Source organism: Bos taurus, chromosome 22, assembly GCF_002263795.3.
Source record: "Bos taurus isolate L1 Dominette 01449 registration number 42190680 breed Hereford chromosome 22, ARS-UCD2.0, whole genome shotgun sequence".
NCBI lineage: Eukaryota > Metazoa > Chordata > Mammalia > Artiodactyla > Bovidae > Bos > Bos taurus.
This window is the reverse complement of record NC_037349.1, coordinates 21,943,553-21,970,106: the sequence shown is the minus strand read 5'-3', so window position 1 is coordinate 21,970,106 and position 26,554 is coordinate 21,943,553. Positions and strand designations below refer to the sequence as shown.

Genomic DNA, 26,554 nt, shown 5'->3' with positions numbered 1-26,554 from the left:
AAAGTCAGGCCTATTTCTCAAAGTCTTCCTCCATTTCACTACATTCTACCCATCTGCTCAAGCAAGAATCATGAGGAGTAATTCTTGATTCCTCCCTCTCCCTCAACCCCACATCCAGCTGGTCTGAGCTCTTCCCCCAAAGCTGATCTCAAATGGATGGCAGCTATCATCTCCATAGTAACCACCCTGCTCCAAACCACCTGCTCCATGTTCCACCTGGACTATTACAACTGTCTCCTAAGAGGTCTTGCAACTTCCAAAATGGTACCCAATAGGAGCACAATGATATCTGTTAAATAAATAGAAACTATGCCACTGTGAGAGAAGCTAGACAAAAAAAAAAAGGTACACACTGTACATTCATCTAGAACTCTAAAACATACAAAATACAAATTAATCTACTATGACAGAAAGCAGATCAGCAATTGCTCAAGTATTAGAGGCAGAAAGGGCAAAGTGGAGCCATTACCAAGGGCGTAAGAAAATTTTGGGGTGATGGTTGTGTTCACTACCTATACTATGGTGGTTTCATGGATACATGTGTATATATATTTATTTTTTGATCAGTATATACAGTTATACTCAGGTGGTACAGCAGTAAAGAATCCACCTGCCAATACAGGAGCTACAAGAGACAAAGGTTCGATCCTTGGGTCAAAAAGATCCCCTGGAGAAGGATATGGCAACCCACTCCAGTATACATGCTGGGAAAATTCCATGGACAGAAGGGCCTGGCAGGCTATAGTTCATGGGACTGCAAAGAGTCAGACATGACTGTGCATGGCACACACACATATAATTATTTATATATATAAACTGGTCAAACTGTACACTTTAAAAATGTACAATTTATGCAAATTATATCACATTAAAGCTATTTTAATGAAAATAAACAAATTTTTAAATGATGGTATTTTAAATAAACTATGAGATATGAAATTGATTTCAAATAATCCAGGGGAGAAGGAGAGCAGGCATGAGTGGACAGAAATACAGATGAAATTAAATTAGCCATGAGCTGATAATTATTAAGTCTGGGTATGAAGGACATGGGGATTTAATACACCACTCTCTCAGCTTCTGCATGTTTGAAATTTTCTATAATAAGAACAATTTTTAAGTTAAATGACAGAAAGCATACACCAGAATAAGCTAAAAGAAGAAAAACTTTCAGAGCCCCCAAATGTTAGGAGTCCAAAGTTTCCTCAGAAGTTTATTTATAGGGGGTTTGGAGTTTAAAAGGACAGGGTTTCATTCTCCACCTTCTGATCCTGAGAAGCATGCATTGTGCCTTGAAAGCTAAGTCATCCTCGCCCTGACTGGCTAAAAGCTGTGCTCTCTGCACACCTGACTTCTCATCAAGCCTTTAAGCTATCTTATCATCCAGGTTTCCATAGGCTTAATTTTGGCATTCTTAAGTTCAGGATTAAAGAAAAATGATCTTATTGCCGATTTGAAGCACTTCATGCATGTTAAAGCAACACCCTTGTTAAATCACCCAGTACTAAGCAATAGGCAGCTCAGAAACACACCAACAGGAGCAGTTTTTTTAACCTTTTTCTTCTAGCATCTGCTTGTGTGTCTCCTAAAAGGAATTTCTTTACAATCACCTCAACTATTTTTCAAGAAACGAACTCTGGGACTTCCCTAGTGGTCCAGGAGGTAAGAGTAGCCTTGCAATGCAGGGGGACGTGGGTTCCATCCCTGGTTGGGGGACTAAGATCTCACAAGCTGCAGGACAGCTAAGCCCACGTGCAGCAACTAGAGCGCCTGTGTGCAGCAACTAAAGAGCCTGCAGGATGCAAGGAAGATCCCACAGGCTTCAACTAAGACCTGATGCAGTCAGATACACAAATACTTTTTAAAAAGGAACTCTGCCTACATTTGCTTAGAGCACACTACCATAATATCTCTTCACTCATTCGATGCTCAGAAAAGCCTTGGGAAGCAGAAAGTATCATGATCTCCATTTCAGGGATGAAGAACAGTGAAGCTCAGAGAGATGGAATAAATGGACAGATCCAGCTCACACAGGTAGCAAGTGACAAAGCCAGAAGTCAAGGTTCATCCCACCCCTGTGCTTGTTCAGTTTGACTCTTCCAGACTAGCTGCACCTCTGACCAAGGCACATTTGTGAAAAACAAAGTAAAAAAAAAAAAAAAAAACCCAAAATTCACTTCAGTTACCTGATGTCAAATGTGACAAGGGATTTTAAGAGTGGGTGGCTGAAACCAGTACTTCAAATAAAACTGTTTCAGTTACGTGTAATTTTATTCAACCCCCAGCACAAGGACCAACATAAGGGACTGCAATTAGCTTTAGATGTTGCATGAGGAGAGGAAAAGGAGGGTGACACCCGGAGAAAGGTCAAAGAAAGGAAACGAGAGATCAGATTGGAAAGAATAGCACACTAAACACACAGTCCAAATTAACAACCCCCACAGTATTTTCTCTGTAAAACCAGCATGCGCTGTATGGTGATTACCCTGTTAGAGAAATGAATGAAAACAGTCATTTCCTCCATGCTACTTGTTTCGCCCACGCCCGGCTAAAAAGGAAGAGAATTCTCAACACGATATTAACTTGCTCACAGTGTCCGTGGTCCTCCATCTTCCAAAAAAATATGTCCCTTTCACAGCCCAGGGACTACAGTAACAGTTCTTGCTTTGGGGGATAATACATAAAACTGGTTATTTAAAACACTGATTCCAACTGTAACAGCTAATAATAGCAGCTAATATTTACTGAGCACATATTAGAATCAGGTATTGTTTTAATGTTTTGAATTTTTAAAATGATATTCTGATGTAGGTTCTATTATTGGGAGGGCAACTATATAATCAATTGTCCAAATAAGGATACCTTGGGGAATGAATAGGGCATCTATTAACAACTGTGCCAGGCATGAGCACAGGCTAGAGATGTTGGACACCCCATCATCTGGGCCATCTTACAGATGAAGACTCAAAGAACAGAAAGGTTAAATTGCCTGTCCTGTGTAACACAGCTAGTAATGGGAGGAGCCAGGGTTGAAGCCGGGCCATCTGGTTCCAGGCTCCCACTCAGCCACTCAGCCATGTGCCCCTTATGAGCTGATGTGGTATATTTTTAAAGAAATAATTCCACTGTTCCAGTTTGAACAGCATAAGCCCTTCCATATTTCACAAGTTCACTGCAAGAAAATGCCTAGGCCCAAGGGAAACTGAGTTGAGAGTTCATATTTTTAAAAAATAAAGACATTCATCAGCTTCGGGATAGAGCTGAAATAACGCCCCCATTAGATGTGGCTTCTCCAAATGTGCTTCTCTCAGCACAGGGCATCTGCTTTTTTCACTTAAGAATAAATAGACATTTAAAGTAGCAACACTTACCACCTAAACAGACATCCACATACAGAGGATGCCTTCAGTAGTTTCTCTGGCTCAAATCCCCTGGGGTTTGGGGATCTCAATCTCAACCTCATACCATGGAAAAACCTGTTTCATTTCATAGACCTACTTTGTAAGGTCTCATCTTCCCTTGTGTATTACTGGAAAAGTTTTCAAATACCTCCAAGGGAAAAGCATGCCTCAGAAATAAAGTGATAACAAGGAAATCCAACATCCTCCTTTCATTACAGACTAAATGACAAGTGCCATGAGATCTCAGCAAGTCACAATGTCAGGTGCATAGAAAGTGTCTTTATGTAAACACACAATAGCATGTCGATTTGCTTCTTTTTTTCTAATATTTTGTCATTTATTTATTTGTTTGGCTATGCTGGGCCTTAGTTGCAGCATGCGGAATCTTGGTAGTTGGGGCATGTAGGATCTTTTTGTTGTGACATGCAAACTCTTAGCTGTGGCAAGTGGGAGCTAGTTCCCTGACCAGGGATCAAACTCAGGCCCCCTGCATTGGGACTGCAGAGTGTTAGCCACTGGACCAGCAGGCAAGTCCCCTGGTCTTGCTTCCTAAGGCAACATGATATTGGTCTATTTCCCATTATCCCTTTTCTTGAGTCCCTCATGACATCACTGTCCATTGCACTTACAGTTCTTTCTGCCTCTTCCCTCAGGCTTCACACTCCATTTAGTGGCTCTGTCAAATGACAAGCCCCCAGCCAGCCTGAAAGATCACACCCCCCTCCTCCACCTTCCATCACTGTCTCTCCTCCTACCCTATATGTCCCCCTTCGTCCTTGCTGTTGTAGCAAAACACCAATATTTGGTCTTTGTCCCCAGTTCCTGCCTCAGAGCTCCTGAGATCCTTGGAAGAGAAAGACGAGAATCTTTCTTTCGTTGCCTCTTCTGAGTTGTATACTTTAAATTAAGCCCAGCAATCATAAGTAAAGTGTTTTCCTAAGTTTTGTGAGTTGTCCTAGTAAATTACCAAGCCTGAGCAAAGGGATCATCTGAACCGCCAAATTCGCATTCTGCCAGGCAGAAGTGTGGGGAGCCTGGGTACCCCATTTTCAGCTGGTATATGAAGTACTGGAAGACTTGTAGGATTGTGTTCCTAATCTGTGGTGTCTGTGATAACTCCAGGAGTAAGCATCAGAACTGGACTGAATCTCTGGACACCCAGCTCATGTTAGAGATAAATTACATATTTGGTATCAGATAAAACACACACATGTGGTGTCAAAACGGTACAAGAAAAAATGAAATACACTAACACTACTGGTGACAAATTACAAATTGCTTTCCTTCTCCTAATAGGGCAGGCACCTTGACACCACAGACTTTGCTCTATTCCCTGCTTTATCATTTGAGCCTTAAACAGTGGCTAAGACTATAGATGTCAATTTATTTGAACCAGTGGATGTATGCCTTTTGCTTACGTTTCTATATGATTGCTCTTGGTCAAAAAGTAGAGACTCAACAAAAAAGGGGGGAAAGGTTAGAATGAAAAATAAGATGGTAGAGACCCCTGTGATACAATGGGAAATTACATATTTGGTCTTTGTACTGATTCTCCAGAGTGACTTGTGTCTACTGTGTGCTGATAAGATGACTGGTAGCTGGGGAGCCCTAGGTAAATTCTGGATGGGCCCTGGTCAGGCAGAGAGACCTAGGCATGATTATCAAGTTGGAACATTTAGCTCCACCCCTTGATCTCTGCGGGCTTCCCTTGTGTCTCAGCTGGTAAAGAATCCGCCTGCAATGTGGGAGACCTGGGTTCGATCCCTGAGTCAGGAAGATCCCCCAGAGAAGGGAAAGGCTACCCACTCCCATATTCTGGCCTGAAGAATTCCAAGGACTGTATAATCCATGGGGTCACAAAGAGTCAGACATGACTGAGCAACTTTCACTTTCTTTCACAGATCTCCGGGGAGGGTAGGGGTTCTGGTGATTGGACCTAACCACCAATGGCCAAGGGTTTAATCTATTATACCTACGTAACGAGACCTCCATAAAACAACCAAACAATGGGATCTGAAGAGCCTGAGTTGGTGGACACATCTATGTACTGGGAGGGTGGTACACCCTACATTCACAGGGATAGAAGTTCCTGTGTGTAGGACTCTCCTGGACCCCACACTGTGTATCTCTTCATCTGGCTGTTCATTGGTATCCTTTATTATAAACCCGTGATAGTAAGTAAAGGGATCTGGATGGTTCTAGCATATTATCAAATTTGAAAGGAGGACACTGTGGGAACTCCTGACTTAGCAGCCACCTCAGACAGAAGTGCAAGCACCCAGAGCACCCAGTACTCGGACTGGCATCTTAAAGTGGGGGCAGACTTGTGGGACTGAGCCCTTAAACCTTGGAGTCTGTGCTGACTCCAGGTGGTTAGCGTCAGACTGAACTGAACAAAAGATATCCAGATGGTGTCCAGGGAGTTGGCGTGGAAAAAAGTTACACATCTGGTGTCAGAAGTGCTGTGGCATTTTTCACAGAACTAAAATAAATTTCTTTTTAATTTATACAGAAACACAAAGGCTCTGAACAGCCAGAAAAATCTAGAAAAGGAAGAAGGGAGCTGGAGGAATCATGCTCCCTGACTTTAGATTATACTTCAAGGCTACAGTAATCAGAACAGTATGGTGCTGGCACAAAAACAGACATGCAGTTCAATGGAACAAGACAGAGAACCCAGAAGTACAACCACACTTACATAGGCAATTGATCTATGACAAAGGCAAGAATACATTGAACAAAAGACAATCTCTTCAATAAGTGGCGGACAGCTAACATGTAAAACAATGCAAATGATGTGAGTGACAAGGGATTAATTGCCAAAATATACAAATAGTTCATACAGCTCAATATATTTAAAGAAAAAAGAACCCAACCAAAAAGTGGGTAGAAGATCTAAACAGATACTTCTCCAAAGGAGATATATATATAGGGTAAAAGACATATGAAAAGATGTTCAACATCGTTAATTATTAGAGAAATGCAAACCAAAGCTATGATGCAGTAGAATGGCCTCACACCATCCAGAATGGCCATCATCAAAAAGTTTGCAAATAATAAATGCTGGAGAGGGTGTGGAGAAAAATGAACCCTCCGACATTGTTGGTGGAAATGTAAATTGGTGCAGCCACTACAGAGAACAGTGTGGAGGTTCCTTAAAAAACTAAAAATAGAGCCATCTTATGATTCACCAACCCCAATGATCCAACACATACTCGCTGGTATGTATCTAGAGAAAACTATAATTTGAAAAAATACACTCAGGGAATTCCCTGGTGGTCTACTGGTTAGGACTCTGTGCTTTCACTGTTGTGGGTCTGGGTTCAATTCCTGGTGGGGAACTAAGATCCCACAAACTGCGTGGCAAATAAATAAATAAAGCCAAGTTAAAGATTTCAGGATTTACAGAAGACTTTTTTAAAAAGAAAAAAAAAAAATTACACCCCAATGTTCATAACAGCACTATTTCCAACAGTCAAGATATGGAATGAACCTAAAAGCCCATTAACAGATGCATGGATAAAGAAGATGTGATACATACACACGTATTACTCAGCCATAATAAAGAGTTAAATAATGCCATTTGCAGCACAATGAATAGACCTAGACATTATCATACTAAGTGAAGTAAGTCAAACAGAGAAAGACAAATGATATCATTTCTGTGTGGAATCTTAAAAAAAAAAAAGATACAAATGAACTTATATACAAAACAGAAACAGACTCACAGACATAGAAAACAAATTTATGGTTACCAAAGTGGAAAGCAGGAGGAGGAATAAATGAACAGTTTACAATTAACACAGACACACTACTCTATGTAAAACAGAAAATCAATAGGGACCTACTGTATAGCACAGAGAACTAGACTCAATATTTCATAATAATCTATTATATAAGGGGAAAGAATCTGAAAAAGAATATATATATATATATATATATATGTAGCTGAATCAGTTTGCTGTACACATGAAACTAACACAATATTGTAAATCAACTATATTTCAATTTTTAAAACAAAAATGAAATACTTGTTAAAAAATTCTGTGGGGCATATATCCAGAAGTAGCATTGTAGGATCACAGGGTTCTATTTTTAACATTCTGAAGAACCACTATGTTGTTTTCCTAAGAAGTTGCATCATTTTTTTTTAATAGCAGTCATCCTTGTGGGTAAGAGGTGCCCAAGGACCTCAGCTTCTACAGTCACTCTATCCAACTTTTCGCAAGGAATGAAAGAGAGGAGAAAAAGCAGCAAAGTCCCAAGAAAATGGTTAACACTATGACTTCTACAATGGTAGATACATATGTTTTATTTGAGATATGGATCATAAAAATTGTGAAAATCCATGGTAGTTTTTCAACACAAGGCCATAAAATAACTAAATGCTAAAAACCCATCAACCTAAACACAGAGGAAGCAACTATTAAGAGAAAATAAGTAACACACTGGATTTCCACAACCAAGAACTAACTTTCTCATCATCTGCTGATAGCATACATTGCTAAACAGAATTTGTCATCTAATAATGCAGGTAGTTCTTTAATTTCAGAAAGCTTAATATGCTAACATACTACACAAAAGAGCGTGCACAGTCTATCCAATCCTGAAGAGGTTGGTTCTGAAGAACAGAGAAATCAGTTTATTTCATCCTAAACAAGGCATAGTATATAGATGTTGTTGTTAAATTGCTAAGTTGTGTTCCGACCCTTTGTGATCTTATAGACTGTAGCCCACCAGGCTCCTCTGTCCATGGGATTTCCCAGGCACAAATACTGGGGCAGGTTGCCATTTCCTCCTCGAGAGGATCTTCTTGACTCAGGGATTTAACCCACGTCTCCTACACTGGCAGGTAGATTCTTTACCACTGAGTTACTTGGGAAGCCCTTATGGTACACAGTAGCATCATCCTAAAGAAAGGTGACTTCTGGGTCAGTGAAAGTGTACCCAAGATCAGAGGGTACAGACTACATCTGCTGAAAGGTCTACTCCACAGTCACTCACTTGCTTCTCTCCGAATGATTCTGTGAAACTGTTCAGTCCTGGCTGCAAACAGATATGGCTCTAAAGCATTTGAGAAGTGAGAAAACCAGTTTATAGTCTTCATAAGGATTTTGTTTATCACATTCTCTTATACTCACAATCTTCAGTGACAACTCATTAGCAAGTTATGAGAAAGTATAAGCAATTAGTTTATACCAAATCATATTTCTGGTTAAACATTTTCTGCAAAGAATACTTGATTACTTCCATGATTTTACTTCGTATACTGTGAAAGTAGACAAGTGCTAAGTGCCCAATTCTGTAAGTTCTGTCACTTCATTAGAAGCAGTGTTTACTTTTTTTAGTGTGTATAAAGCAGAAACTGTCCACAGAAAGAAGTGTACAGTTGAGTGCTACCGAATGTCCTATCTTGTTTCCACATCCCTAAAAAGGTCCAGAATAAGTATCTTTCATGAATTAGATTTCAGAGTGAGCTGTCATTTCATAGCTCAATGAAATTTTCATTGCATATTAAAAACTAGTCATGATTAAGATTTATCAAGTGTTTACTACATACCACTCACTACACTAAACAATTTCTTTGTGGTATCTCATTGAAATCTCTCCGTCTCTCCACAAGGGGTACTGTTATTTCTCACTTACTGATGGGGAAGCTGAATGAGGATTTAAGTGACTTGCTCCAGCTTAATCAGCTGGTAGGTGACTAAGATAGGAATTCAGGTCCAACTCCCAAACTGCCTGAAGTTAACCATCATGTTAAACTTCCTCCTCACATATAATTAAAGACATGACCACATATATGTAATTACATGCATTTGCTTGACTCCTTCACATCTGCAGGCTCCAGAGGGCAAAGGGATAATGTCTGTGGGATTCCCAGAACCCAGCTCATAAGTCTGGCATTCAGTAGATTGCAAATAAACTTTGCTGAATGAATAAAAGCATATATTTATATAAAAATCACACATATGGATAGGAATATACCTATATTATAAATATATTCACATATCCACATGAAAATCCTCCCCAGAAAAACCTGATGTAAAAGATAATCAGACTGTTCTATTTCTTCTCTTCTCAATAACATGGTTTAATTTCCAGATCCTTAGGGAAAGAACAAATGAGTCACACTACGGCATAGGGAAAGACATGAAAGGTGAAGCTATAGAAAGGGAAAATGACACCAAATTATTTCACAATTCATTAAGAGGCTAAATGTTCAGTGCAAAAACTGACTTGCCAAATCAATAATTTTTAAGAACAATTTAGTGGAAGGAAATAAGAGATTAAGAAGGTAAAAAGGACAGGAAATTGATTTAAAATCTCAAGATATAAAAAAACCATAGGCATATAAAAAACCATACTGCCTCTCACTTGTTTTTGGAAGAAGCCAAGTATGACTCAGCAATTCATATCTCTTTAAATTATCTTTCAGAGTTACCACACTTCCTGAAATTCCTGACTTAACGTGTGCAGTCTGTGGTAAAATACTACAAGGAAGTAAGCAGCCCTTCAAGTTCTGCATCTCAAATAACATCTGGACACCAGCCAAGACTGTATGAGCTTCAAGATCAGAAGACCTGGGATTTCATCTTGACTCTGCAAACCAAATTCAAAATCTGGGGCAAAGCCAGAACCTCTCTCCACTCTATGAATTATCATAAGAAATGACACTAAGACCACCTGCCTCCTTTTGCACAATCATCAATATTCTGCAGGTATGAGAAACATAGAAGGGTCTCTGAGAAAGAGGGAGGGAGACAGAGCACTCTGAGCTCTCTGAGGAGAAAAAAAACAAATATAAATGTGAAGGATAAGGACTTTGACTTGGCTCCTCACACAAGCACTAGGTGGCCTTGGGAACAAGTCATGCTGTGGACAAGGGTCTGAGGCACACCTGTTCTTCTGTAACCCAAACATGTTTCATTGTAAGGCTCTAGAAAGCCAGTGTAGGGAAGGGCTTGGGGGACCAGCTCCAGATTGACAGGGAACACACGTTTTCTTCCCAATGTGTAATGATCCCATCTCTGGTTTAGGAGTGCTGTGGTCAAAGTATTTATGACTATAGGCTACTGTATATGAGAAATTGTAAAGAAGAGAATTATTCTGTGTACCGGAATATACACATATATTAACCTTTGCTGACTGTCAAGCATGATGAGATAGAGGCCTTGGCTGAAAATGTTAAGCATAAATTAGAGGCTGTGATACTGGGGGAGTGCTGGGGGATTCACATAAAAAAATAATCTGTCCAGGGAGGCTAGAGTAGGAAGAACATGGGAAGGGAGGGTCACGGAGGTGGAAGATGGGATGCCAAGCCCGATGGAGAGGATCTGGCTCTGCATACAGCACCTAAGCTTCTGGCTGTCAATTCATACTTCAAACCACACCAGGAACAGAGAAGAAAAACCTTAGGCAACTGACCTGTAATGGAGGCCTCCTAACACTTAAAATCTGGTGAGTACCCCCTCTGACCAGAAACGCTGCTCAGACCTGGCCTGTCAACTGTAGACCCAAATAAATAAGGGAACCAAGTGACAGAGACCCTGTCAGCTCTCCACCCTCCCTTCCCTCTGTTCCCTTCCAGTTAAACAGAGGTGCAGGGAAGGAATAAACAAATCTGAAGGGAAGCCAAAAAAACCTGGGTTTTGGTTCTGATTTCCTAAGCATCAGTGAGGCAAAAGCTTCCTAGTACCATGGAAGGAGGGCTTCCCTGGTAGCGTAGCAGTAAAGAGTCTGCCTGCAATGTAGGAGACATGGGTTTGATCCCTAGGTTGGAAAGATCCCCTGGAGAAGGGCATGGCAACCCACTTCAGTATTCTTGCCTGGAGAATCCCATGGAGAGAGGAGCCTGCCAGGCTACAGTCCATGGGGCCGCAAAGAGTCGGACACAAGTGAAGTGACTTAGCATGCACACACCATGGAAGGAAACATAATTAGGGATTCTGAAAATCAAACTCTTTGTAGACAAGGATGGTGTGATGTTTATATCTGCCCCAGCCCAGAGCAAGTGCTCTGCTGCTGCTGCTGCTAAGTCACTTCAGTCGTGTCCGACTCTGTGCGACCCCAGAGACGGCAGCCCACCAGGCTCCCCTGTCCCTGGGATTCTCCAGGCAAGAACACTGGAGTGGGTTGCCATTTCCTTCTCCAATGCATGAAAGTGAAAGTGAAGTCGCTCAGTAGTGTCCGACTCTAGCAACCTCATGGACTGCAGCCTCCCAGGCTCCTCCGTCCATGGGATTTTCCACGCAAAAGTACTGGAGTGGGGTGCCACTGCCTTCTCCAAGCAAGTGCTCAGTAAATGCTTATTAACAAATAAAATGGAAGAAAAGAACACAATTTGGTCTAACAAGTAATAGTGCATGCTGAAGGGGAAAGGATTTTCAAAAAGGATGTTTTGACTGAGACGTGCTTGGAAAGTAATTAGCTCTCTTTTACTGTGTGGCAGATACAGGGCCACATGCTTGAATTTCTTGTGAATCCTCAGAACAACCCAACGTCCTTAAATTTTCCTGTTACTCCCACTTTATAGACAAAGAAACAAAATCAAAAGATGTCACCCCTTTCTCCTAAGGCCACCTTGCCATCAAAGGGCAGAACTAGAATGTGGAACAACGGAGTGTGAATCATTTTAAAACCTGTCCTCTTAAGCACATTCCAACAGCTTCTTCATCCTACTACTTCATCCCACTTCATCCTACTTCCCAAGCCAGCACCAGACCCCAGGGCTGTTGTCCAGACTGACTGTCCTAGGAATGACTTGCTACATCCCTAGCAACATTTACAGATGAAGCAGGAAGCCAGACAAGGGCAAGATGACTCACCCAAGGCCCCTGGACATTTTCAAGCTAAATCTCAGGTGAAATTCCAGGCTATTGACCTCTGCTTTCATCACCAAGCCATGGTTCTGTCATTCAGCATAGCTGGAAGAATGTGACAGAGGACGGCACATAAGCACATGAGCAAACTCTCTGCCTGTAATGTTTCTGTTATAACCCCAATCGGCGATGCTGCCCTTCTGTTACCCCTATCTTAGAGCAGATGTCTCTCCCCTCCCAGAAGTGCTCTACATTGTGAAACAGAGTTCATAAAGCCCTTTCACTGAGCATGCCAAATGAAGGAAGACGATTCACCAGTCACTCTCCTAAGCCCCTAATTGGTCAGCTAACGGAAATTCTTTACACAGCTCAGTTGTGCCCATAAGGATGGGAAAAATACACTGCAGCAAAATCAGAAGAAGAGACACACACCCCCTCACTGCTTTTACTGTGAGTATGAAAAGGTAAGACACTCTGGGACTGAAGGGCAAGCAGAGGGCAGGTATGGCTTTGGGGCTTTACTTCAAGAAACTGAAGCTGTTGTTGTTTAGTTGCTAAGTCGTGTCTGACTCTTTGTGACCCCATGGACTGTAGCCTGCCAGGCTCCTCTGTCCATGGGATTTCCCAGACAAGAATACTGGAGTGGGTTGCCATTCGCTTCTCCAAGGGATCCGAAAGCAGCAGGGTAAAGGATGAAAATCCTTCCTCTGCTGACCATGAATTCCTCACGAGGCCACACCCTGGCCTTCCTGTGTTTGGATGCCAAGGACCTGGCACACAGCTGCTGCCACCCTTCCTAAGGCCACCTCCTCAGAAAAGCCTTCTCAGCTCCAACCAGCACAGAACAGAGCTCAACGAGGCCCCATCACAACCACATCAGCAGCAACTCTTTTTCTGAAGATTTATTTATTTAGCTTTGACTGCACTGGGTCTTTGTTGCTGGGAGGGTTTTTCTCTAGTTGTAGCAAGTGGGTGGGGGGGCTACTCTCTACTTGCAATACATGGACTTCTCATTGCAGTGGCTTCTCTGGTTGCAGAGCACAGGCTCTAGGGCACCTGGGCTTCAGTAGTTGCAACACGCAGGCTCTAGAGCATAGGCACAGTGATGGTGGTGCATAGGGTTAGCAGCTCTGCAGTATGTGGGATCTTTCTTGACCTGAGATCAAACGGGGGTCTCATCCACTGCAAGATAGATTTTTAACCACTGGACCACCAGGGAAGTCCCAGCAGCAACTGTGACCACAGCACATCTTGATTTACCTGATCGCCACCTCTCCCTAGTCTAGACATTCCCTAACAGCAAGGCTATCTCGTGCATCTTTGAATCCCTGAGAGCCAACACAGCCCCACAACACAGTAAGTTCTCAGGAAATGCGGGCTGAGCCCATGGCTGTAGGGCTCTGCCATCAGCCTCATCTCATTTATGCAGCTATTGATAACAACAACAACAAAAAAAAAAACAGCTGAACTGGTTGATTCCAGTAGGTTGTAAGGGAAAACCACTACCATAAATGACAGGACTGATAGTCACAATGAAGTCTGTAAGCTGCCTCTCAAGGCTGAAACTGATTTTTTTTAAAAAAATGGAATTTGATGGAAAGAAGAGATAGGCTCTTCATTACATTTCAAAATAGGGCCACTAAGATAAGATTCAAAACAGTTTAAAAACTACCTATAAATAAATACATAAAACACAGCTGTATAATAATAATATTTAAAGAGACTCAGCCTAAAGTCAATAAACATGGGGGGCAAAGTGTGTGTGCTAAGTCGCTCAGTCGTGTCCGACTTTTGTGACCCTATGGACTGCTGCCCGCTAGGCTCCTCTGTCCCATGAATTCTCCAGGCAAGAATACTAGAGGGGGTTACCATGACCTCCTCCAGGGGATCTTCCCACCCCAGGAATTGAACCCAGGTCTCCCCGATTGCAGACAGATTCTTTACCACCTGAGCTACCAGGAAAGCCCAAGAATACTGGAGTGGGTAGCCTATCCCTTCTCCATGGGGTTTTCCCAACCCAGGAATTGAATTGGGGTCTCCCCACTCTGGTACTCTTGCCTGGAAAATCCCATGGATGGAGGAGCCTGGTGGGCTGCAGTCCATGGGGTCGCTAAGAGTCGGACACGACTGAGCGACTTCACTTTCACTTTTCACCTTTATGCATTGGAGAAGGAGATGGCAACCCACTCCAGCATTCTTGCCTGGAGAATCCCAGGGACAGGGGAGCCTGGTGGGCTGCCGTCTATGGGGTCGCACAGAGTTGGACACGACTGAAGCGACTTAGCAGCAGCAGCAGCAGCTCCCACACTGCAGGCAAATTCTTTACCGTCTGAGCTACCAGGGAAGCCAGGAGAAAAAGAGGAAGTACTCTTTGGCTACTGCAAGCTTATGAGAGGTCAACGGTGAGATGCTGCTCTTCCTGTCGCTGCTGCAACTGCACGTGATAGTGAGAGGCCACGTGGCAGAAGGGGGACAGAACCAGCAATGTTGAAAACCAAAGCTGGATGTACCATATGCTTGCTCTTTGCCAAATGTTGGTCTAAGTAGCTACCAACACTCTCAATCACAGCAACTCTGTCCCCACTGATGAAAGAAGCAAACCTGAGTCCCAGAGTAGTTAAGTGACTTGCCCAGGGTCACATGTTAACCACAGTGACAGGAACAAAATTCAAAAACCCTCGACTGGATTCCACTGGCACAGCCTTTAATGGCTACCACAGTCTGAGACCCAATGACAGAGAAGGAGGGAAAAGGACTGCTGCACTATTATTTGCATCTATCAGGGAATATAGATAGAATGCTGTGTACATTTCTGGATGCTCATGTAGAAAAGGGGACTTTTTTCCCACCCATATTATACAGAGGACTGTAACCCCAGTTGCCCTGAATTAGAATCCAAGTTATTCCAGGTGCAATTGAAAGGATGGGGATGTTCATCTAGAAAGAGAAAGACGAGGGGGCACAGGCTGTGAATGTTTTTGGGGGTCTGAAAAGCTTGCATGCACAAGACAGAAGCCATGTTCTGTGTCCTCACCAACTGTGCAATGACGACCAGTGAGCTGAAGCTCTGGGGGCGAAAATATTCGGTTGGCCATGGAAGAACATCAAACAGTGGGCACATCTGATGACACAACTAGATGCCCTAGGTATCAGAGCGTTCTCGGGCCCAGGACGTTTGAAGCTCAAGGGTGCAGGACCAACGTGTCACTAGGATCAAAACAGGAGTCCTACAGTGGTAGGGGCTGCAGTTTTTCATTTCCCACCAAGATCCACTGGTCCTCCAAACTAAGAGAGGGGGCCACGATATATCTGGGTGTCCCGCTCTGTCTGCTCAGGAGTCAAGAGTTATAACATGAGACTCGAGGTAATATTATGAACAAACACAGCATTTTTACCACCTTTGAAATAGCAACTGGAATTAGCATTCACTCTTTTCAAGCAAGAAGCATGTGTCTGGATACTGTGTTTGAAAATTCGTTTACAGGATCTAAATATCTGAGCCATATATACTCAAGCTTATTTCCTCTATTTCTCAACAGTTTTTTGTGGTTGTTGAATGACCAACCTTGCTCCACAACCACAAAGAAAAGTGGCTATAGATCAACATCAGCTGTTCCTTTGGAACAATTTCCATCTTCCACTAGGGAGAAGAAGATGAAATTCTTTTCATAAACATGGCCTCAAGGGATTGATGTTGTTTGATCACTCTGCTTTTCCTTTGGGACTTACTAAGTATAATTTACAACCATAGTAATTTATTATCAAGTTTAAGTCAACTTCCTTAATATTTTCATGTCTTTTTCATTTTGAACACCAGGTTACTTTTCCATCAAACTGATTTATTCTAAACTGTCCTCATTGAAAATACGTGAATAAAGGGTCTCATGTGAGATAAAAATCCTTAACCAACTTCTCTGTGCACTACTACCTACAAGTGGAATTCCAGGAATGTGAGCTGCGCTGAATAGGCTGCCAAGGGGGTAGTTGATGGGTGAGACAGTCTCAACTCAGGAAGATGTGATATTTACTGTCTCTTGCCAGGCTTAGACAAGGCCAGTCTCATGCCATAGGCAGAGGAGGTCTGGGAAACAGGCTAAGCAGGAGTCTAACATTTCTGATGCACAAAATTCATTGATTCATATAGTGGTATGTGGCCAGAGGAGGCATTATTGGGACAAGGAACAAATAAATGCAGAATTTAGAGGATGGACAAATTCAAGTCCAAGTTCCAAGTCCAATCACCCAATGGCAAAAACAGGACTGACCATGAGGCACCTGCCAATATGTGGTCCATTTTGACCTCGGGTCAGAGGTTGGCACGTGTCCTGTGTGACAGGCAAGGGTCAGAGGTGTGTTCTTCAAAACATGCAGAGTGCAAACTCCAAACCACAACCAGCACAACAGGAGGGCTTATGTTTTCTCTGGTCAGTTCCACACCACAACACCGCAGCCTTGCAAAACAACACATTTCCCAAAATGTCTAGAGCTATATGATCTAACTGAACAGTCAAACTCCACATTGACAAAAACAGAACAAACAGAATCTCTGGCTAATAGCATCTGACAAGCATCAGGGATTCATTCAGAGGAGGAATACTTTTTGGGAAACTTTATTCCCAATGGACTCTAATGAGCCACAAAGCAAGATTTTCATTGTAAGGATGACTACGTGATATGTTAACAAAAGGTAAGGATAGGAAGAATATTAGGCATTCATTATTTATAAACATCATTTTCTCCTCCTCTGCTCCCAAAGGCCAACATTTCTTGTTAATTCTGCTGAATAGAAGCATATATTTGTATGTGTGCAGTTGTTCAGTCATGTTCAACTCTTTTGCAACCCCATGGACTGCAGCCCACCAGGCTCCTCTGTCAATGGGACTTTCCAGGCAAGAATACTGGAGTGGGTTGCCATTTCCTCCTCTAGGGAATATGCCCAACCCAGAGATAGAACCCACGTCTTTTGCACTGGCAGCTGGATTCTTTACCACTGACCCACCTGGGAAGCCCGAAAAGAAGCATATAATCTTCCAATTAAGTAGCAAAAAATAATTAAGAAAAAGAAAAAGTAAATCACTAGCACAATAGTACTTTTGGGGTCTAAAGTTATATTTTCACATGCAACATTATCAGATCTAACTTGCCAACAATTTCATGAGATAGGTATAATTATTCCCAATTTGTATATAAGGGAACTTAAGGTATGTCCTAACCTTAGAGAGATTCCTTTAAGATCAACTGGTAGAGCTAAAATCCACATTACTTTGACTAATTCTAAGGCTATATTTCTTTCCCTTAGGACAGAAAAAAAGCTGCCCAAATGAAACTGTGTACCTTAAGTGAGAGTGGCAAAGATATTACAGATTACTCTATCCTTTTGTATCACCAGTGAACCAGGGTACCATGGTACCCCGGGTATGGTACTAGGGTAGTGAAGTAAGGATGTAGGTGTGGGAAATCAGGATGCTAGATAAGTGCTATATAGTCTTTGACTGAAAGCACCACACTTCTGGGGGATTGCCAGTGGCTCAGTGGTAAAGAATCTGCTTGCCAGTGCGAGATGTGTGAGCTCGACCTCTGGGTCAGGAAAATCCCCTGGAGGAGAAAATGGCAACCCATTCCACTATTCTTGCCTGGGAAATCCCATGGACAGAGGAGTCTGGAGGGCTACAGTTCATGGGGTCACAAAGAGTCAGACAAGACTGAGCGACTAAGCATACAAGCACCACCACACACTTCCAGAGATTAATCTGGGTTTCTAGGTAAAGTAACTACAAAGGAAAACACACACACACACATACAAATTACTTCTTAATTGGGTTAAAAAAGTAGCATCAGCGGCCACACTCTGGATTGCACCTGTGTAGAAAGACAGGCTGTCAACCTAAGCAGTTTCGAAAATTACACACATGCATGCATGGACACTCCCCAGAACCTTCTACCAGGCAAGATCAAACTGACCCTCACTCCATATGGCCAAATACCTCCGCCTCTCCTAGGATTTTGTGTACAAAGCATACAAGGTGTTACTAGCCAATAAAATAAACACTAATGATTAACTTTTGCTCCCTGGAAGTCACTGAACAAGAAAAAGGTATTCCCTGAATAGCCTCTGCCTACAGAGCACTGACTGTTCCCAAGTTCCCCAAAGAAGCTTGAAAAGTATTTGCCATTATGAGTTAGTCTTGGAGCTAAAATATACACATGACACTGAAGAGGTCCGTTTCTGGGTTGAAATGTTTACTTTGGTTCAAAACTTACCCTGAAAATATATGTTTTTAACTAGCTTTTGCTTTTGAAACACCTCCAGTATGAACAGTGATCAAACTCTCTTTGATTCGATTCTAGGTATCTGGAACTGGCTTTATTACAGGACCAGGTTCTTTGCTAGGCGCTGGAGACACACAGCCCTTAGGGAAGAAAGGCAGATAAATTAAGACCTTGAAGAGAAATGGGAGTTTAAACCAGCTCAGGTGAGAACTATCAAGAGCTGTGAGGAACTGCTGAGCTCAAATCCCAGACTGAAGACAAGGCCAGAGAGGTGAGCTTATTTTCCCAGAGGTCAGCTGATTCCAGCTGCAGCAAGTGTAATACTGAGAAGCTGAACAGAACTTTGCATAGACTCATGGGCCCCAAGGAAACAATTGGAGCTTAGGGCCTTCATGGTGGCTCAGCTGGTAAAGAATCTGCCTGCAATGCAGGAGACCTGGGTTTGATCCCTGGATTGGGAAGATCCCCTGGAGAAGGGAAAGGCTACCCACTCCAGTATTTTGGCTTGGAGAATTTCATGGACTATACAGCCCATGGGGTCGCAAAGAATCGGACACAACTGAGCAACTTTCACAGGGCCCTCCAAGGAAGAAGAGTCGTGGAAACCCCCTAGCCCACTGGCTGGCACCCTGAGGAGCTATATACATCTAGCCCTCACAAGGACTGAAGCTGAGCTTCAAATCACCTCAATTACTGGCTAGAATAGCTAATATGATATGTAAGTTTCCAGAAGCAAAGATAAGCCTGCTCTAGAGAGAGATTCCACTCTCCAGATCTCAAACAATCTCTACAGTTTATCTCACACAATGTCTGGTACTCAATCAAAAATACTGAAGCATATGAGAAAATAAGATGTAACCAAAACCCAAGAACGGCACACAACAGAAGCTGGTCAACTGAGTGGCATGCTATGAGAGTTATCAGATACAGACTTCAATATATGATGACTAAATATAAACTCATATATAAAGAATGGATAAACAACAATATAGCACAGGGTACTGTATTCACTATCCTGTGATAACCATAATGGAAAAGAATATGAAAAAGAATGTGTGTATATGAATATATATAAAGTATGCATATATACACATATATAAAAAGAATATATGTGTATATATATACATAAACTGAATCAGTAGGCTGTACAGTGGAAATTAATATATTGTAAATCAATTCTACTTCAATAAAATAAGAAAAAAATACATATATACGTAATGACTAAAAAACCACAGTGAGATAGCACTATACACAGACCAGAACAGCTTAAATTAAAAATACCGACAAATATCAAGTGTTGATAGAGTAGTTTTTGTTCTATCTCTTTGGTTAAAAGAAATACAGTAAATACAATAAGCTGTCAGTATATGTTAAATCGTAATGCCAGATACATAGGTCTCTGTTATGCTATTTTCTGAACTTTTGTAACGTTTCAAAATGAAATGCTGAAAGGAAGAAAAAGCTGTGGTCACTGAGTGATCAGCAACAGTTAAATTATTTTAGCCTTCAGAAGTCATGTTCAAGAGTCTGTACTTCATTTATTCTTTAAACAGAGGAGTGAGAGCATTAACCGTATTCTCTATGAAGATCATTCCAGCTGCAACAAAGCAGAAAGAATGAAGCCAGGGAGCCCAACTGGGAGGCTGATGTGGTAACACAGAGAGGCAACAGTGGCGCTGTCAAGATTTGAATGATAAGAGTCTGAGTTTGCAAGGGAATTGGGGTTCAGTCCTCCAAACTGGTGAATTTAATCCCAGTCAAACCAGGAAGCAAATAAGGCCTCTGTGAAAGAAACCTACAAGGCTAATGATTTATAGAGCAAAGACAACATCCAAGATCAGAGCCTGGGACTGTGAAAACAAGAATATATGGATTTTTCTGTAAATCCTTAGAAGCAACACAAGCAATTATAAAACTGAAAGCTAATAAGCACTCAGCTCGACAACAGATGGTCACAGAAATACATTCACAACTTGCCAGAATTTTGAAGCCTTGTGCACCCTTTCCAAACATGCAGATGCTTTCATCTAAGGCGAGAAAAAAATTCTATTTCTGCTTCTGACAGCAAACGCCAAGTCACATTGTGCCAGTAGAGAATGGCGTCTCCCAACCTCAAACCCACCGAAAATTTCACAATCTTACTCTCACGTTAGAGAGATGGGTTGCCTTTGACCACTAATTCCACCAGCCCTGCCAAGGAAACCAAAGAGGAAATGACCATTTCTGAAGAACTCAGCTTTCTAATCTGCCCCCCAAAAAGGAGATTTCTGTCTATAGATTATTCATGAGCAACTCATGTGTTATTCTGTGAAGAAAAAACAAGCATATCACATAAATTTATGCCTAAATTCTGAAAAAAAAGAAGGCCGGAGGCACAGAGTCTGAAAATTTCTTCAACTACTCTGAGCTGTTTAACCTTTCACTGAGAAGAGATCAAAGAATTAATTGTCTTTATCACTACCTTTTGTAAGTTTTCAAGAGGTTAAGGTTATTAAGTTCCCAGTCTAGCTAGTTTGGGTATAAATATATATTCCTGGATCTGACTTATGAATGTCTAGTTTGCTAGAGATAGGATTTTTAAATGGCATTTCCCCCCCCAATCTGTTCACACAAGAAATACTCAGACATGTTCTTTTTAAAGGAAGTACTTCCCACTCGCACACCTAATTCTTATAGTGTCTAAATCATTATATACGCTGAGAGAGCTTGGCTTTAGAGGCAGAGTAGCCCACTAGCTGCAATCAATAGTCCTCCCGTGCCAGAGAAGGTAAAATTTAACTTAGTTTTGCTACATTCCCAAGGTTTATGAACTGACATACTGTGGAGTTCAGGAAATAATCACCAAATGACTCAACTTCCTGATTCAGCATTCACCCAGAAAACATCCTTCTTATTTTCTCCAAACAATGTTCTTCAATCAAAATTTCAGCCAATGAAAACTCAGGCAATTAGCAGCACAATAAATACCATCTACCAGATCTCACTAGTTATTAACAAACATTAATGAATTTTCCTAGTTATTTATATATCTCATTACTTTGATCACATTTATGAGGCTGAATATAATTTCTAAAGTTATAGGCAGATTTCCTCAAATCATTATCACCAAAACGATCCAGCAGCATACAAAATGTCCACGGACATTTCTACACAATGCCTTAAGGTTGGGGGAAAAAAAAAAAAAGATGTGCTTAATATTCCTTGGGGAAATTCCAAGATTAATTTCAATAGTACATAAATAGCCAAAACACACAAAATTCCTACCATAATCTGCCCAAAGGATGGGTGTAACCTTTTCATAATACATATTCTGAGACTAATACTCACTGGGTTAATCGTTTCTTCAGCAGAATGGTGAACAGTCCACCAGTCTGAAGTCCACTCCCAGGCGTTCCCTACTATATTGTATAAGCCATAACCATTGGGAGGAAAGGCGTCAACCTGAAAATTTAAAAAAGGGGGAAATGTTGTCAATCTACTCACCTTGTCTAGAAAGCCTCTTTAGTATAAAAATGCACAAAGACCTCTTACTTCAAAGTATGAATATGAATTTTCATTCCAACAGTGAAAATACAATCTGGCCAATATAAAAAAAACAGAAGAAGATATTTTTCAGCTTTGAGTTCTCAAAGGGAGTTCAGAAACCTAAGAAGAGTTTATGTTACATGGTAAGAAAGTCAATGAAATAATTTTTAATAGAGAGACTAGTATTGATCACAAGTCAAATCTGTATCTCATTGAGAAGTGGCAAGTAAATTATCTGTAGACCTTCAGAAGCATAAGAGAAACAGAATTATACCCAGTATCAGTCTTGTCATCACAGCTGAGCTCTGCTGGCCACAACATCTTTAGGCACAGAGAGACCTCAGCCAATTCTGTCCTTTCCACCAGCCCCCTCCAACTCACCAGCTTATCTTTAAGCCTGAGTCATTATTGTCAAAACACTGATGGGACTTCTTATTACAGAGAAACTGTGAATTCATTATCAAGTGCTATCTATAAAACAAAGAAAGTTTGCAATCCCTGGGACCTGCAACTATGAGGTAAGCTGCATGGGCTCTTCAGCCAGCAATTACATCACGTTCAAAGGTAGATCAGACAGTCTGCCACATAGTTATGTCACAGACATGATACCAAAGTGCAAAGCTTGTGTACAAAGGAAGGTGGGGAGGAGGACCAGAGAAAAACCTTTGACTGAATAGTAAATGCATACAGAACAAGTTTTGCTATTTTAGGGACTCAGAACTTTTTCCTAACATATTTTACAAGAAATGCTCATACATGAAGGAAACTTTTATTTTTTAAGTGAAAAAAATATTAATTTATCGTTGAGATTCTTTTTAAAAAATCTTTTTGTAAGTTCATGTTTTTTCTCAATTAATGAAGTAGAACTAAAAGGAATAAAATTAATTTCCTACTTGGCTTCAGAAGGTTTTAGATCTACACATAAATATGGAACCATGTGATATGTGGGCAATCCAGGGCACTTCAATAAAGTTATGACGCTACTCTGAAAAAAAATTAATCCAGATGATGGGGAAAGCTGAAAATTTTTACCATTCTGCTTCCAAACTCAGCATTCATTATGGAAACAGCAGTACCTATTCACTGCTTCATTCAGTAATTCCATGCATGTCGACTGAAGGCAGAAAGGGTTTGATGACATAGACGTGAAAGAGTTTTAATGAGGGAGAAAAAATGATGATGCCAAAAATTAAAAATATCCAATCTAGAAAGGCAGGGTGGGATTAGTAGGGTAAGAGAATGAAAGAAAATATGCAGAAACTCCCTAGAGGGAGAGATTTCGAGCTGAAGATGAACCCTCCTCCACAAAGGTAGAAGCATCTTATGGGAATCAAGGTCAGAGGTCAAAGGTCAGAGAGACAGTGAAGGAGAAGGGGTCAGAGGCATAAACTGTTCTTTTAAGAATTTGGAGATAATGAGGAAGAATAAGACAGAAAAATAGTTGGAAGGAAAAGAAGAAAATAATTTGTTTCAGTGAAAAGATGGGAAGGAGCGAGGGGTATGAGAGCAACTGAAAGATGGAATGAACGAAGTGGAGAAGTGGAGGGAGGAACCATTTCTCAGGCTTAGAGAGCAGACTAATGGAGGTCAGCCAGCCTAAGGTCTTCATTACATGACAACACACAACAAATGCTGGGCAAGCAAGTTAGCCTACGAGGTGCTGTTAAACCCTAAGATGAGGAAACATTAATAACAGCATCTACTGAAAGGTTTGAGGAGTTTTCCTTCTGTAAATACCTGGATGTTTAAGTGAGGTAAAATCTGGAGGTCACCACTCCCAAAATTACCACATGAGAGTATAAAAATTTTAACTGCTCTTTGTTCAGTTAATCACACCAACCAAAACCTCCTTCCAGAAAGCTCAGAAGAAATACTTCCAACATGTTTATTTTCAGGTGAATGAGCAGATATGCATGAAAACCAAAACATACTAATAACTTACAACAGAGGCCCAATCAAACAGAAAACCAATTCTTTAGGTTCACTGCGGTCAGAATAGTTCACTAAATTTAAAACCAGAGTGAAACTAATAAAATAAAACAGCAGATGAGGGAGATATTTCACTGTAGTCCATCCCAGCATTGGAAGTTCGATCCCTGCTCTCAAGGGACCAAGGCCTGTGGACCCAACAAGGAAGCTAAGGAGAACCTGAGATAAACAGGTGCTGGTTTTTTTCCTCTTCAGGTCATATTTCTCATGTCAGCTCCTGGTAAATGTTCTAATTTTGTCTTAGGAACTTCCATGGCAACTTCTTCAGGTAAGTTCTGTTGAATATCCTCCAAGGCAGACATCTGCTACACATCCCCAGTTAAATATTCCAACTCTGCTGTTGCTGCTGCTGCTAAGTCACTCCAGTCGTGTCCAACTCTGTGCAACCCCATAGACGGCAGCCCACCAGGCTCCCCCGTCCCTGGGATTTTCCGGGCAAGAACACTGGAGTGGGTTGCCATTTCCTCCTCCAACGCACGAAAGTGAAAAGTGAAAGTGAAGTCGATCAGTCGTGTCTGACTCTTAGCGACCCCATGGACTGCAGCCTACCAGGCTGCTCCGTCCATGGGATTTTCCAGGCAAGAGTACTGGAGTGGAGTGCCATCGCCTTCTCCACTCTAAATATCTGTAAAGTATCTTTATTTCATACGGAAATTGTTATTTTCTGAGAAGATGCACTGACTTGAGAATAAATGACTTTTTCCTTGGAGGTTCATCTGTCTAAATAGTGATGTGAAATTCTGTAGCCATTAAGTGCTATAAAATATTCATAACTGTCCAGTACAGATTCTCATGGTCTTTTGACTGACAGGTGCTTATGTAATTTGCCTGGTCTATCAGAAGTCTATGCTATATATGCTTCAAGGCTAAGTGTCCTGCTTCTACATCACGAGTCACCTTTCCTGGGGTCTCCTAAGCATCTTCATCAGGCTCCTTACTGTGTTCATCCTGCAGCGCAGGTTCTGCCAACAGTGGCCCATGAGATAACAGCTGCCCTTCTTACCCATGTACAGTTTGAGAAAAAGGTTGAGATCTCTTAGACCCCAAGGTCTCTAATAACTCATTTTACTGAATAAACCTATGTGCCCCTCAGAGTACAAGCTATCCAGAAGGAAACCTGAAAAGAACTAACTTCACTTTGCTGTATAGTAGCAAATAAATTTTGCCTCTTTTGAAAAATACATCCAATTCCCACTGTTTGTGTTGGTGATTTTATCATATACCTAACTCATACATATGAAATTTTAGAAGCACACACATGTGAGTTCCTGTGCCTATTTAAAGGCAACATATTCTCATGTAACTTTTTTTTACATTACTTCTGCACCCCTGCAAAAACAACTGTAATGTTTTAACTATATGGCTCAAAGTATGTTTGAAGTTCTGAAAAGTCAAGTGTCTTCTCATCCTTCATCTCTTCCAAAAACTGTCTGTCTTTTTCACTTGTTTATTATTTCAGCTGAAATTCTGGAATCATTTGGTCATGCTCCAAATAACATATGTGTGTTACGTTTATAAATAAATTTTGGAAGAATTATTTTTGTGTGAACAAATATTAAAAACACAAATTTTTTTAAATGACAACTGTTTGAAAGATTGTTGAAAGAATATTATCTTCTGTAACAACAAACCCAGTAAAGTGCTATTTCCCCACTACAAGACATCTTAGCTCAATGTGTCAAAAAAAACCAAAATGCTTTTATCATTATTTCATTAGTGTATGGTTCTGCTGACAAAAAAAAAAAAAAAAACAACAGACAGAAAGGAATACTCATGGAGGGAAACAGGCTACATGCATTCCAGAAAAGTTTGGTTATGTTTTTGAAACTCTTACCAAGAAAGGTTTCTAGTGTTTGACTCACTAATTTCACTGCTAGGAATCTACCTATTAAAAAAACCACCACACTATTAAGGGTCTACTGTATTGCACAGGGAACTCTACTCAATACTCAGAATTGATCTGTATGGGAAAAGAATCTAAAAACAGAGCAGATATATGCATATGTGTAGCTGATTCACTTTGCTGTATAGCAGAAACTAACACAACATTGTAAATCAACTATACCTCAAAAACTATTTTTAAATCATCAGAGATACAATTTAATATTTATGCACAAGATGTTGTTATTCAGCAAAAAAACATATGTAACTTTGCAAAAATAAGGGGCAAATAAATTAGGGTTAATTCAAATGACAAGCTATCCAGCTGCTAAAAGACATGTATTTGTGAAGAACTGCTAATGCCAGACAAAATGTTCCTGGTATTACACAGGGAAAGGAGAGTAGGATTTTAAATATAATAGTATGACCCCAAAGCAATATGTAAAAAATATATGTGCACACAAACACAAGAAATATTTACACTGGCACCTATAAGGTAGTTAAGAGCATGGGCTTTTGAAACAAAGCGACCTGGTTCAAATCCCAGATGTGTGGCTTTCCAGCTGTGTAACCCTGGGCAAGTCAGTTAACCTCTCTGTGCCTCAGAATGCTCACCTGGAAAAATGGGGATAACAGTACCTACCTCACAGAGTGGAACATTAACTG

The 26,554-nt window shown here is 41.1% G+C and overlaps 1 protein-coding gene across 2 annotated transcripts in view; it reads right to left on the bottom strand.

Moving 5' to 3' along the window:
* Positions 1-26,554, bottom strand: part of SUMF1 (sulfatase modifying factor 1) — a 93,433-nt gene that overhangs the window by 25,060 nt on the left and 41,819 nt on the right. Inside the window, exon 7 of one of the 2 annotated variants that reach the window (NM_001076076.1) lies at positions 21,821-21,934. The exons of the other annotated variant lie outside the window; for it this stretch is intronic. Coding sequence (NP_001069544.1) covers positions 21,821-21,934 — 114 coding nt within the window. The remainder of the gene's footprint in view (positions 1-21,820; positions 21,935-26,554) is intronic. 2 annotated transcript variants of the gene reach the window in all.